At 35.3% G+C, this 15,863-nt stretch overlaps 1 protein-coding gene across 1 annotated transcript in view; it reads left to right on the top strand.

Moving 5' to 3' along the window:
* The window catches only part of LOC123276111 (regulator of DNA class I crossover intermediates 1-like), a 72,225-nt gene that overhangs the window by 13,267 nt on the left and 43,095 nt on the right, over window positions 1-15,863 (top strand). The window contains exons 2-3 of the mRNA XM_070491462.1: window positions 3,499-3,538; window positions 12,368-12,506. Coding sequence (XP_070347563.1) covers window positions 3,499-3,538; window positions 12,368-12,506 — 179 coding nt within the window. The remainder of the gene's footprint in view (window positions 1-3,498; window positions 3,539-12,367; window positions 12,507-15,863) is intronic.

The following is a 15,863-nucleotide window of genomic DNA, read 5'->3' as shown; positions in this document are numbered from 1 at the left end:
TGGAGGTCAAACCCTTTGCTCCTCAGGGAGAAGGTGGAGTTGGGGATTCCCTTCTGACTGTATGGCATTGTGGCAGGGGTGGGGTTTATGATGAGAGTGTGTCTCAGCCTTTCCTACCTGTTTCAACCTGGGTATTTTTGCATTTGTCCCGTGTGTACGAGTCGCTAGTCTAGTTTCTGGATCTCTTTCAGAGGGAATGCTCCAAGTGTAGCTGTACATTTGGTGTGTCTGTGGGAAGAGGGGAGCTCAAGATCCTCCTATATCATCATCTTGGTCAACCCTTGGGGGAGAAAAAACAACTTTACAGTTTTATTTTAAGTTAGCCTAAGCAAAACTGTTAGAAGCAACTATTAGGAATATATATATATATATACATATATATATATATTTTTTTTTTTTCCACTAACATAGCCAAGTAAAAAGTCACTTAGATTGTCAACTAGTTTAATTTTAATCTACATCTCTTTAGTGGACATTTGTACTCACTGGCAGCCAAGCATCTGAGCCCCTTATCTATGTGTGGGGGTATTTCCTACCTTATGAGTTTTGGTGATAGGCACAGACCACCTCCCTATGTGGAATCTTGGGGAAAAAACCCAGACATTTGTTTCACTATGCTTTGCAGCTAGCAAATAGGCATGTGACCTAAGCTGAGACTTAGATGCACTTGTCCTGTACTTTGAATTAGAAGCTAGTAACACAAAGAAGTAGGGACTACAGAGCTTCTATTGTAGTTGGAAGCAGTTGCAAGAGCTGCAGCAGGATTGAATTTTAATGCCAGTGATGCCAGGGGGTGGTGTTCACTTTCCAGGAGTGGAACTGGTGCAGTCAGTGGTGTTTAGTGTTCACCAGTGCTGGCAGTGGTGTCCTTAGGAGACTAATTATGGCTTGATTTTGACTATGATGCCACAGCTCGCTAGACTTCCTTGTTCTTGCCAGGTGCCAAACGTGCTTCCTCAGCCTTGTTGACATGTTTGTTGGTTACCTGATTTTCTTTTAATAAATTTATTTTCTGTTTAAATTAACCAAAGGAGCTTTCAATTTCTTGTAACTTAAGAATCCTAACTGATGCAGTTTTCTTTTCTAGTGCAGGTAATTGAGAGTGACTATATTTGGTAAAACATTTAGACATATAGTACTATTTAGTAGCATTGGTTGCCTTAATAATAATTTAAAATGTTCTTTTTATGAAATTGCCTTTGACTTATACGTTAGGATCTTTTTTCAATTTCACTGTGGTCTAGTATTAGTAGGCTAATCTAGCAATTGGTCTTGAAATCCTAATTAATTTTTTCTTAGGCACATAGGAATAGGGATTATGGAGTACATAGAATTTGGTGAGAGCCATAAGAGTGTCCTGGATAATGGAAGATCAGCCTGGAGTAAAATCACTTGATTTATACATATATGAAGACTGTGTTTAGGCTTTGGCTAGTCCCTAATTCTATTGATCTTTATAATGTGGGAACTTCTTATAGAATTGATTTTTCTTCCTACTGTCTCTGTAATCTGGATTGTTTAATACTGCTGGCTCTGTCATACTTCTTATATTTCGGAACTTTGAAAAGTCACTTTGCTTTCTCTGTTTTTGAGGAAGATTAGCTCTGAGCTAACTGCTGCCAATCCTCCTCTTTTTGCTGAGGAAGACTGGCCCTGAGCTAACATCTGTGCACATCTTCCTCTATTTTATACGTGGGACGCCTACCACGGCATGGCTTGCCAGGCGGTTCCATGTCCACCCCTGGGATCCGAACCGGCGAAACCCAGGCCGCCAAAGCGGAATATGCACACTTAGCTGCTGCACCACCGGTCCAGCCCCCACTTTGCTTTCTTTGCCTTAAGTTTTAAAATGATGGAGAATAAACTAATCTCTAATGTCCTCTCTAGCCTTAGCATTTGATGGGTCAATGAAATGTGATTTATTTCCTTTTTCTTTTCTAAAGTTTGAATGCCAGCAGTACACTTATGCTGCATGGATCTGGACAGATCGAATTCTTTGCTCAGTGAACTCAAAATGGCCAATTAAGACATAGCTATTGGGAAGTATGTTAAAGTACAAGTTCAGTAAGTACCAAAGTCTGGGAGTATTCAGTAACTGTCATTCATGTAGTTTATGAAAATCATTTGGAAAATGAACAGCTTTGTATATTCACAGTTGAAATTCTTGGAAGACAGTATAATATCTGGTTGAAAACTTCAAAACCAGAATGCTTAGGTTTCAGTCTGGCTCTACCATTTATTAGCAGTGTGACCTTGGGCAAGTTACTTAACCTCTCTGCATCTTAGTTTCTTCATCAGTAAAATGGGGATAAAAATAGAACCTACCTTACAGAGTTCCTGTGAAGATTAAATGAGTTTGTACATGTAAAGTATCTGAAGTGTCTAGAAAGGTGCAAGACATATGGTACTCATCATTAGCAATTATTATTTTCATGTTATTATATAATCTCATGTAGCTAAAATACATTTTGTCATTTTACTTATAATTCTTGTACAAATCTTGAATTTGAGATCATAGTTTCATGTATATCCAAAAGATTTATTGTGCATATCTGCTTATCTTGTCATGAATGTTTTATGGCATTCTACTATTATTAATAGAGCAAATAATTTATAACCATTAAATATTGCACTATCATGGGATTCGTTGCAGTGTTTGGCACAGAGATCATAGGTGTGAAGCACATCCATAAAAGCTAGCTGTGTTTTAAAGAAGTTATGAGATTTCAAGTTTGCATAGCTGATATAGTAATGTAATTGAATTGCTCTAATAATAAACTTAACATTTCTCTCAATCCTATATAGATTTTGGTCCTTTCTCTACTTCCTGTTGATAGAAGTAGAATATTGAAATACAAGGAAAATTAAAATGGCAGCATTGACCAAGAATATTGCTATCATATGAGAATGTTTCAGTGGTACCTCCTTGGCAATGCATTGATTTCTCTTTGCTTATCTTGATTTTATAATTCAGATGTATTTTATGCTTCATTATTAATGATAGGTGTAGTCTTTCTTATTAGTTCTTGGATTTTCTATCTAAGAAAATTTTGTGAAACAGTATATACTATAACATTTGAGAACATTTTCATAGTTTCTTTTCATAAAATAGCATAATTATCACTATACTTTTAGATTTTAATTCCAAATCTTTAATTCAACTAAAATGACATCATTTTATTTTATTTATGTATTTATTTTGGTGAGGAAGATTGGCCCTGAGCTAATATCTGGTTCCCATCTTCCTCTTTTTGCTTGAGGAACATTGTCCCTGAGCTAACATCTGTGCCCATCTTCCTCTATTTTGTATGTGGGATACTGCCACAGCATGGCATGATGAGCAGTGTGTAGGGCCATGCCTGGGATCTGAACCCAGGAACCCTGGGCCACCAAGGTGGAGCATGTGAACTTAACCAGTTTGCCACCAAGCTGGCTCAACAATCATTTTAGAGACCATTTCTTTAATCATTGTGTTTTTTATCCTGTTTCCTTTTTCAGGACCAGGGTTCTGATCAAGCAGGAAAGGAGAAAGCAAAAGGTAAAGAGAATATGTTTATTTGTGTTAGCTTTATGAAAAAAGTGATCTTCTGAAGCATTTTTCCAAGGGTAATAACTAAGTGAAATTGGAAGACTCTCTTCCTTTAGTCTTCTCAACCTTGTAGATAGGTTGATAACCAACCATTTTGCTTAGGCAGAGACTTAAGGACCTTGTTGATTCTTGTTGTCATTCTAGTTCCAAGATGTATCCCAAGTCTGATAACTTCTCACTACCTATACTATTAGCACCCTGATTCAAATCATCATCATTTATTGCCTAGAGTAGTATAATGGCCTTATAATCTACCACCTTTTTTTGTTTTTTAATTACATTGATCATTACACAGTAAAGTTGAGCATGTATGTACATTACAGCTCAGCAGTATATATCTGAGTGAAACTCTTCCACTTGTGAACTTTGAGACATGTACAAGCTTGTTTGGATATTGTTGTTGTTAAGTAGAAAACAAAAAAAAGAGAGAGAAAGAGAGAAAGAAGGACAGGGGAGGAGGAAGGAAAGGGGACCACCCAAATGTCCATTAGCAGAAAATGGTTAAGCAAATAGTGGCATACCCAAGTAATGATGGAGCAGTGAAAATGTTTCAACTACGTGTAATTAGTGTGGATGAATCTCAAAAACATAAAGTTAGATAAAGAAAGCAACTCACAAAATACAAGCAGTAAGATTCCATGTACGAAAAGTTCCAAAACAGAAAAAATATGTTCGAAGGTAGTAAAATTTAAAGAAAAGCAAGGGAGTGATTATTATGAAAGCAGGATAGTTGTTAACTCAGTGAATTGATGCTTCATTGTAAATTTAACTTGTATTTCCTTGATTACTAATGAGACTGACTATCTTGTCATTCAGGTTTCCTCTTTTGTCAGGTACTTTTCCAAGTAGTTTTTTCATTTTTTATTTGAGTTGTTTGTCTTTTTCTTATTGTGTCTATGTATTTAGGAATTATTTGTCAGGTATATTTGTCCTTTGGCTTTTAATTTTAGTTTTTCAATCCTGTCTTTGAAGAAAAGTTCTTAATTTTAATGTAATTGAATTTATCACTGTTTTTCTGCTTTATCTTTTACTCCTTTGTAGTCTGTGACACAGTGGTTAGTATGATCTTTTAAAGGCACAAATCAGAATTTATCATTCCCCAGCTTAAAAGCCTCAATTGCTTTTCATTGCTCTTAGAATGAAATCTGATTTTACCAAAGTCTAAAAGAGCCAGAAGGATCTGCACCCTGCCTGCCTCTCTGACCTTGTTTCTTACTACTTGCCCTATTCATTTTATTTCAGCCACACTGACCTTCTTTCTGCCACTGTTCTTTGTCTGGAATAGTCTCCCTCGAGATATTTGCATGTCTGGCTTGTCAACATTTGAGTCTCAGCTAAAGTATGTCCTCTTAGATTGGCCTTCTCTGATCACTACATCTAAATAGCTCCCTGCCCTCCAAATGCTGTCTCTCCTTTACCCTCTTTAATTTGTCACTCTTTCATAATCCTATATTTTCTTAGAAATTTGTTTATTCTGTCCCCCCATTAAAATATCTTCATGAGAAGAAGGATTTTACCACGTTTGTTCATTTTCTATCTCCTGTGCCTTGAACTGTCTCTAGCAATAACATAGACACTCAATAATAAATAAACTATGAATGAAGGCTGTCCCAAGACTATTTTTAAAAAGTAATCTAACTCTATCTGGATCATTCTTTTGAATATTTATCAGAAAGGGAAAGACACATGGCTCTTCCCAAGGTGTTGATCTCTAATCGTGTCACTTTTCTCTTTGAAAATTTCATACCTTCCTTTACCTCCCCAAACCTCTCTTTCCCAACACTATTCTTTATCACTTCATGCTCGTTACATGACCTTGTATCATAGTTCAGAGGAAATAGGAGCTATCAGATGAGAATTATCTCAAATTTCTACCACCAGTTCTATAAACCACCTTCCTTCTTCATCCATCTTCTCTTTCCCTCCTCTAACTACAGAAGTAATTCCCTCTGATCAAAGGAAGGTCTCTCTGTCTGTGATCTGGATTCCATTTACTTCCGCTTTCCATTGATATTTACACATACTGAATTTTCTCCTATTAGACAAGTAAAGGTGTCTCTGGGTCCTTTCTCTTTCATGCTATGCCCTTTCACTCTCATCTCCCATTTTTTCCTTAGTCCACTTCACTGTACAGCTCTTACTAGTGTCAAAATTGAACTTTATAAATCATACAGACAGAAAATCAATAAGGAAATATTGGTCTTAAATGACACATTAGACCAGATGGACTTACTAGATATATGCAGAGCATTCTATCCCAAAACAGCAGAATACACATCTTTTCAAGTCGGTCGGAACATTTTACAGGATAGAGCATATGTTAGGCCACAAAACAAGTCTCAGTAAATTGAAGAAGATTGAAATCATATTAAACATCTTTTCTGACCACCATGGTATGAGACTAGAAATCGACTACAAGAAGAAAACTGGAAATAACAAAACATGGAGTCTAAACAACATGCTGCTCAACAACCAGTGTGTCATTGAAGAAATCAAAGAGCAAGTAAATGATACATGTCTACCTAAGGAAGTAAGAAAAATCTCAGATAAACAGTCTAATCTTACAACTAAAGGAACTAGAAAAGGAAGAACGAACAAAACCCAAAGTTAGTAGAAGGAAGGAAATCGTAAAGATCAGAGCAGAAATAAATAGAAACTGAAAAAATACCATAGAAAAGATCAATGAAACTAAGAGCTGGTTCTTTGAAAAGGTAATTGATAAACCTTTAGCCAGACTCGTCTAGAAAAAAAGAGAGGCCCCAAATAAGTAAAATCAGAAATGAAAGAGAAGTTATGTCTGACACCTCAGAAATGCAAATATCATGATATTACTATGAACAATTAGTTGCCAGCAAATTATACAACCTAAAAGAAATAGATAAATTCCTAGAAACATACAGTCTTCTAAGACTGAATCAGGAAGAAATAGAACATCTGAACAGACTGATTACTAATAATAAATTGACTCAGTAGTCAAAAAACTCCCAAGAAACAGAAGTCTAGGACCAGATGGTTCCACAGGTGAATTCTGCCAAACATTTAAAGAATTAATACCTGTCCTTCTCAAACTATTTCAAAAACTTGAAGAGGGAGGAATGCTTCCAAACTCATTCTATGAGGCCGACATTACCCTGATACCAAAACCAGACAAAGACACTACAAAAAGAGAAAATTATAGGCCAATATCCCTGATGAATGTAGATGCAAAAATCCTCAGCAAAATATTAGCAGACTAAAATCAACAATACATTAAAAGGATCATACACCATGATTAAGTGGGATTTTTCCTAGGCATGCAAGGATGGTCAGTATGCACACATTAGTCATTGTGATATGCCACATAAACAAAGCAAAGAATAAAAATTGTATGATTATCTCAATAGATGCAGAAATAGCTTTTGACAAAATTCAACATCCATTTATGATAAAAATTCTCAACAACGTGGGTATAGAGAGAACCTACCTCAACATAGTAAAGGCTGTATGTGACAAACCCACAGCTAATATCATATTCGATGGTGTAAAGCTGAAAGCATTTCTTCTAAGATCAGGAACAAGACAAGGATGCCCACTCTCACTACTTTTATTATATCGGAAGTCCTAACACAGCAATTAGTAGGAAAAATAAAAGCCAGCCTGATTGGAAAGGAATAAGTAAAACTGTCACTGTTTACTGATGACATGATACTTTATACTAAATATATATATATATACTTTTTATTTTATATATATTGTTTATATATATATATATATACACACACACACTAAAACCTCCACCAAAAATTATTAGGATAAATGAATTCAGTGAAGTTTCAGGATACAAAATTAATATACAGAAATCTGTTGGGTTTCTATACACTAATAACGATCTATCAGAAAGAGAAATTAAGAAAACCCTCCCATGACAATTGCATCAAAAACAATAAAATACATAGGAATAAATTTAACCAAGGAGGTGAAAGACCTATACTCTGAAAGCTATAAGACATGGATGAAAGAAACCGAAGACAAATAAATGGAAAGATGTATTGTGCTCACGAATTAATACTGTTAAAGTGTCCATACTACCCAAAGCAATCTACAGATTCAATGCAACCCCTATGAAAATACCATTGGTATGTTTCACAAAACTAGAACAAATAATCCTAAAATTTGTATAGAACCACAAAAGACCCAAAATAGCCAAGCAATCTTGAGAGAGAAGAAAGCTGGAGGTATCACATTTCCAGATGTCAAACTGTACTACAAAGCTATAATAATCAAAACATTATGATACTGGCACAAAAACAAGTGCAGAGATAATGTAACAGAATAGAAAGCCCAGAAATAAACCCACAAATATATCGTCAATTAATCTACAACAAAGGAGGCAAGAATATTCAGTGGGGAAAAGACAGCTGTTTCAATAAATGGTATTCGGAAGACTGGACAGCTCTAGGCAAAAGAATGAAACTGGACTACTTTCTTTCGGTATGTGTAAAAATAAACTCAAAATGGATTAAAGACTTAAACGTAAGTCCTGAAACCATAAAACTCCTAGAAGAAAACTTAGGCAGTAAAGTCTTTGACATCAGTCTTAATAATTTTTTGGATCTGTCTCCTCAGGCAAGGGCAACAAAAGCAAAAATAAACAAATGAGACTACGTCACACTAAAAAGCTTTTACACAGCAAAGGAAACCATCAGCAAAATGAAAAGGCAATCTACCAAATGGGAGAATATACTTGCAAATGATATATCTGATAAAGGGTTAATGTCCAAAATGTATAAAGAGCTCATACAACTCAATATCAAAAAAATAATTCAATAAAAAAATGAGAGGAACTGAATAGACATTTTTCCAAAGACATTTACAGATGCCCAACAGACATGTAAAAAGATGCTCAACATCACTAATCCTAAGGGAAATGCAAATCAAAACCATCAAAAGACAATAAATGTCAAGTGTTAGTGAGGATGTGGAGAAAAGGGAGCCCTCGCGCACTTTTGGTGGGAATGTATACTGTTGCAGCTACTATGGAGAACAGTATGGAGGCTTCTAAAAACATTAAAAACTAACATATGACCCAGCAGTTTCACTTCTGGGTATTACCTGAAGAAAACAAAAACACTAACTTGAAAAGAAATATGCACCATTATGTTCATTGCAGCATTATTTGCAATAGCCGAGATGTGGAAGCAGCCTAAGTGTCCATCGGTGGATATATTGGTAAAGAAGATGTGGCATATATTTATTCAGTGGAATATTAGCTGTAAAAAAGAATGAAATCTTGTCATTTGTAGCAACATGGATGGATATAGAGGGTGTTATTCCAAGTGAAATATGTCAGACAGAGAAAGATAAATATCATCTGATTTCACTTATATGTGGAATCTAAAAAACAAAACAAATGAACAAACAAAAGAGAAACAGACTCATAGACACAGAGAACAGGCTGGTCATTGCCAGTGGTGAAGCTGGTGGTAGGTTGGGCAAAATAGGTGAAGGGGATTAAGAAGTACAAACTTTCAGTTATAAAGTAAATAAACCATGGGGGTGTAATATACAATGTAGGGAATATAGTCAATAATATTATAATGACTTTGGTGACAGATTGTTGGTAGAATCATTGTAGTGATTATTTCGTAATGTGTGTAAATGTGAAATCACTATGTGTACACCTGAAACTAACATAATGTTCTATGTTAACTAAAATTCAATAAAAAAATTTGAACTTTATGTTATTCAATTCCAAAGATATTTTTCATATAGTTTAATGTGTCATCATCTGCTTTTCCATAACCTTCATCTTTTTTGTTTTGGTGATACAAACTTTATTTAACACTTCATGAAGTGAACAGTCTTCTTTCAGAGAGCTGCTGCCCGTTCCCTTCATCTTGAAACAAGCTCTTCCCTTGCTTCCTTTGACACGTTCTTAAGATTTTATTTGTCTCCCTGGCTGCTCCTTTTAAATGTCTATTTTCAATTTAAAATTTGATTGTCTTCTGGAAGTTTTCTATTTATCTTCTAATTATTTTTTACTTGTCTCTACCAAATGAGACTTGTTAAAAAAAGTTGAGCCTAACAACAAAAAATCAAACAACCCAGTCAAAAGATGGGCCGAGGACATGAACAGACATTTCTCCAAAGAAGATATACAGATGGCCAATAGACATGAAAAGATGCTCATCATCACTCATCATCAGGGAAATGCAAATCAAAACTACACTAAGATATCACCTTACACCTGTTAGAATGGCAAAAATAACCAAAACAAAAAGTGACAAATGTTGGAGAGGTTGTGGAGAAAAAGGAACCCTCATACACTGTTGGAGGGAATGCAAACTGGTGCAGCCATTATGGAAAACAGTATGGAGATTCTTCAAAAAATTAAAAATAGAAATACCTTATGAACCAGCCATCCCACTACTGGGTATCTATCCAAAGAGCTTGAAGTCAGCAATTCCAAAAGTCCCATGCACCCCTATGTTCATCACAGCATTATTTGCAATAGCCAAGATGTGGAAGCAACCTAAGTGCCCATCAACTGATGGTTGGATAAAGAAGATATGGTATATATATGTATACACACACACACACACACGCGCGCGCGCAATGGAATACTACTCAGCCATAAAGACGGATAAAATCGTCCCATTCACAACAACATGGATGGACCTTGAGGGTATTATGTGAAGTGAAATAAGCCAGATAGAGAAAGACGAACTCTGTATGACTCCACTGATAGGTGGAAGTTAAACATATAGACAAAGAGAACTGATTGGTGGTTACCAGGGGAAAGGGGGGGTGAGGGGAGTGCACAAAGGGTGAAGTGGTGCACCTACAACATGACTAACAATAATGTGCAACTGAAATTTCACAAGGTTGTAAACTATCATAATCTTAATAAAAAGTTAAAATACCACACAAAAAATATTTAGAAATAAACTTGATATCCTATAATATGAAATATGTCACCAAAAGCCATTGGAAGTCATAACTATACATATAACATATTTTAAATATTTTAACAATCTGTCTTGTATACTCATGCTTTAGTACATTTTTTTACTAAATAAAGATTTGCTTGTCTTAGATATCCCCATAGGAATTGTATGTGGAGGTCTAACTGTGCTAACAACTTTGTTAATGTGCTAAAAAGATTGGAAATGTGTTTTGAATTTATTGTTTATTTGATATTAAATAATAAAATAGTGAAATTGTCTGCAAAAGTTACCCCCCCAAAAATAGTTGAGCCTAATCTTGTCAGGTAAATTAGTTACATACATTTGTTCTCTCTAGGAAAAGAAAGATTAGAGGTTATCATGATGGATAGATTATGAGGGTTCAACCTCTTCAGCCGTGTCCCCTGGAGTAAAGGCTTGCTCCCTTCGTACACAGTGTTTGTACTGTTCTTCTTAATTCCTGGAACATTATCTTCCCACACTCTGGCTAACTCTGACTCATCCATCTATCTTAGAAGTCATTTTCTAAGAAAGCTTCCCTCTCCTCCTGCCCTCCCTCTGCCAACTCTCCCCACATCTACCAGTAGTTTACATACTCCTGATGCTCAGTTGTAATTGTTTGTGTCATTCTCTTTCTCATTATGGTCTTATCCTTCACAGAGTACCGTGCCTTAGGAAATAATATCTTAATTCCAAGACACTGTCAATTATAAGATCCAGAGTCATGTTTTTCAAAGGGGAAAAATATTTACATCCTGAAGGTTCTGTCATTTCATTGCTGACCATAGTGTGATCTTTTAAAAGAAGCCCCAATGTGGAGTTGCACATCACTCAAACGAAACACTTTTTTATCTGTGGTTAAGTTTGCATAAAAATGCAGCATTTACTTTTTTGCTTGATAGCTGGCAAGTCTCTTACAGTTCTTATGTTTTTTAGAATCTTAAAAGTCTATTATAATTAATATTCTGAAATATTAATGTGATAAAACCTTAGCTTCTTGGAAAAATGATACTTCCTCTTGCATTAAATTTTTTACCATCTTGGACTTTTTTCACTTTTTATATCTCACATTTATAATCACGTTTATGCCATTGTGTTATGAGTTATATAGTGAAGAAGATGTTTTCACAATTTGTTATAGTGTCTAATACATAATAGTTGCTCAATAAACAAATTTTGAACAAATGCCTTTGAACTTCTTAAATTAAGGATGTAATCTGAGAGAAAAAGAATGAAAATAAGAATAATTCTGCTCAATCAGAAATAAATACTGAATGAAAAATGATAATTATTTACAAGTCTGGTTTAAAAGAAAATCTAGGAGTCATGGGGAGATAACAGAATTAAGTTAGCTTTGGCTGCAGATAAGTTCTCACATAGCTTCTTTTTGTTTTTCTCTTCTCATTTCAGTTGACTTTTATTGGCACACAGCCATGCGTATCTTTAGGCTTTTTATATCTGTGGTATAGCATACTTTGCAGAAAAACAAGTTTTTAGCCTATCAGATTTGTTTTATCAGGTTTTTAAAAACGTTCCACATTCAGATAATTTTTTTTAATCTTTTGATACCTGGGAATGGCTTTATACAGTTCTGTTTTAAAGGCATTACGCTTAACAAAAGAAAGATTATAAGAAGCTGTAATTTAGAGTCTTTGGGCAAACTACAAGTTATCATGATTCATTTTAATTTATATGTAAACATGTAAAGGAGGTGTCACAGAAATATAAAAAATATCAAGTCAATTATTTAATAGCATTATCACTTTTTATTATTGATGATTCTGCCTGAAACTATATGGTTGCTAGAATAACTTTTTATTTTTAATTTTTTTAGGAATATTTTGAAAAGAAAAGGTTAAAATCAAAAATGAAATTATGGGGAGTTTTATCCCCCGTCAAAAATTCTGATGTCAGTTTAGACCTCCTTAACCTGTATATGGTAAATCAGATATCTTGCCAGAAGAAAAAACCTGGTAAGTAAGCCTCTCCAGTAACATTTTGTTTTGAGTCTGATGTGATCATAATGTTTAGTTTTCCAATAATTTTGTAATTTTAGAACTCAAAGGATGTGGAAAGTAATTTTAAAACTGGATTGCCCTCTTAAATTAGAAGCTTTGTTAGTCTCTGCTTAAAATGTTTTATTGTTTAATCCATTTATTTTTTTTTTAGGTGGTGTGTTATATAAAATTAATTTTATAAGGTATGGTTAAACTTATAGCGCTGTTGTTTCAATTATTATGTTATTTTGTCTAGGCAGATAGTTACCAAAGTTTGGCTAAAGAGCAGGGAATAAATATCTTTACTGTCTTATCCTATTTGGAGAATTTGTTTGAAAGGAAGAGCTGAACAAGTTTTTGCCTCAATGATTAGTTTGCTATCTCATAACTTGAATTTCTTAGACATTCTTGGGATGTTAACTATAGCAGTCTAATACTTCAAAATAAAGTTCATTTTGGCCTGCACTTTGATTCTTCAAGTAAATAAAAAGTTTAATCAGAGTATTTTTTTCTCTCTCAAGGAAACTTGTGTCTGATATTTAATTTTTAAAACAAGTGCTAAAATGAGAGCTTAAGAACTGAGTTCATAAAAAAGGGATTGAAATTGATCACAGTATTGTTAGTGTCTCCTCTTTTCCTTTCTGTGCTATTTTTGTTTCTCCACAGATGACAGTTGTCACAAGTAAATGTAGTCACACTTTAGTAGAAGTAAATACATTATTAATAAACTTTAGGAATAAAAGTTTCTGTTGTAAATATATTTGCTATATTTAGTTCTTTTTCTTCATTTGTGTAATAGTGTTATCAGCTATTGTCACCATGTCTTACATTAGATCCTCGGATCTTATTCATCATTTTGCTGAAAGTTAGTACCCTTTTCCCAACCTTTCCCTATCCCCCAGTCGCCAGATCCTGGCAACCACTTTTCTATTCTCTGTTTCTATGAGTTTGACTTTTTTTTTTTTAGATTCCACATGTAAGTGATACCATGCAGTATTTGTCTTTGTCAGTCTGGCTTATTTCACTTAGCATAATGCCTTCTAGCTCCATCCATGTTGTCACACATGGCAGGATTTCATTCTTTCTCATGGCTCAGGAATATTCCATTGTATATACACACACACACACATATACACACCACACCATCTTTATCCATTCATCCATTGATGGACGCTGAGGTTGTTTCCATATTTTGGCTCTGTGAATTATGCTGCTGTGAACATGGGAGTGCAGATAGCTCTTTGAGATCTTGTTTTCATTTTATTTGGATATATACCCAGAAGTGGGATTGCTGAATCATATGATAGTTCTATTTTTAATTTTTTGAGGAACCTCTATATTGTTCTCCATAGGGCTTGCCCCAATTTACATTCCCACCAACCATGCACAAGGGTTCCCTTTTGTCCACATCCTTGCAAACACTTCTTACCTCTTGTCTTTTTTTTTTTTTTTTACTTTTTGTGAGGAAGATTGGCCCTCAGCTAATATCTGTTGCCAATCTTCTTCTTTTTCTTTCTTTCTCTCCCCAAAGCCCCAGTACATAGTTGTATATCCTAGTTGCAGGTCATTCTAGTTTTTCTATGTTGGATGCTGCTACAGCATGGCTAGATGAGCAGTATATAGCTCTGTGCACAGGGTCTGGACTGGCGGACCCTGGGCCACTGAACTGGAGCACACAAACAACTATTCGGCCACGTGGTCAGCCCCCTCTCTTGTCTTTTCGATGATAGTCATTCTAACAGGTGTGAGGTGATATCTCATTGTGGTTTTGAATGCATTCCCTTGAGGATTAGTGATGTTGAACACCTTTTCATGTACCTGTTGCTCAGTTGTATGTCGTCTTTGGAAAAATGTCTGTTCAGAGGGTCCTCTGCTCATTTTTTAATCGATTGTTGTTTTTTGATATTGAGTTGTATGAGCTCTTTATGTATTTTGAATATTAATCCCTTATCAGACAATATGATTTGCAAGTATTTTCTCCCATTCTTTAGATTGCATTTTCATTTTGTTGGTGGTTTCCTTTGCTATACAGAAGCTTTTTGGTTTGATGTAGGACCAGTTGTTTATTTTTGCTTTTATTCCTTTTACTTTTGGTGTCAAATCCAGAAAATCATCATGAAGACTGATGTCACGGAGCTTATTCCTTATGTTTTCTTCTAGGAGTTTTATGGTTTCAGGTCTTGTATTTAAGTCTTTAATCCATTTTGAGTTGACTTTTGCGTATGGTGTAAGATAGGGTTCCAGTTTAATTCTTTTACATGTGGCTGTCCAGTGATGTATTTAACTTTATATATTTCCTTTCTCCCTCACTCTGTTTTCATTCATACGTTGAACGTATGTTTTTTGAGTACTTACCCTAAGTATTGGATTGGATTCTGGAAGTAGAACAGAAAATAACAGGGGCAGGACATGCTGCTGTAGGGGAGGAAGAGAATTCCTCTATCTCTTGTAGGTTCTTCTGGCTGGGCTAGGAATTAAATTGACATGAGACAGAATAAAAGGAGAAAATCAAACAAAGCTTTGTAACATGTATACATGGGAAGAATCCAGGAAAACTGGTTAACTCCCAGACTGGCTAAGGTTGTCATCTTAAATACTGTCTTTGGCTAAAGACAAAGGAGCATGTTGGGGGTGGGAGGGAGTCAGTTATGGGAGATTACCAGAAAAGGACAGTAAACAAGAGAAAGGTTATTATGCAGATTTAAGTCCTTGCCTTCTGCCTTGATAGGAGTTTCTGGACATAAGGACATCCCCCCTCTTCCTGGTACAGAGAGGGAGTTACCTTTACAAATGGAGATTTCCCTTACAAATGTAAATGTGTTTTACAGAGGGTAGCTTCTACTTTTCAGAGCTTCTCGCCTGTCTGCAGTTTCTTAAAAGTAATCAGCCCCAAATAATCCTCATGCCAAAGAGACACATTTTGGGTGGCCAATTCTGATCCCCCACACTACCAAAAAATAAGGCACCTTGGCATATTGAATATTTTGAGCTGAGGAATTTGAGGAAGCAGCATGTGCAGGAAGGATTTTCATGTGAGAGGTGCTCTCGCTATACCCCGAGAAAAGGAACGTTGTTATCTCCAACACAGAGGGACCACCGAGAGGAAACTAATGAACAGACCTTGCTGTTTCCCTCAGTTTACTACACTTAGCTGATACCCCTTTTTGTCCTGTCACATTTCCCCAGGACTTTCCGCTCTTCATCAAACCTAGCTTAAAAATGCTCAGGTTTAACCACTTTGGGTCTTCATTTCCTTACAAAGTTTTCCACATAAAACTTATATTAAATAAATTTGTATGCTTTTTCTCTTGTTAATCTGTCTTTTGTTACAGG

The sequence above is a fragment of the Equus asinus genome, chromosome 20 (assembly GCF_041296235.1).
Source record: "Equus asinus isolate D_3611 breed Donkey chromosome 20, EquAss-T2T_v2, whole genome shotgun sequence".
Taxonomy (NCBI): domain Eukaryota; kingdom Metazoa; phylum Chordata; class Mammalia; order Perissodactyla; family Equidae; genus Equus; species Equus asinus.
The sequence above is the reverse complement of the archived record's forward strand: the minus strand, read 5'-3'. Positions and strand labels throughout refer to the sequence as shown.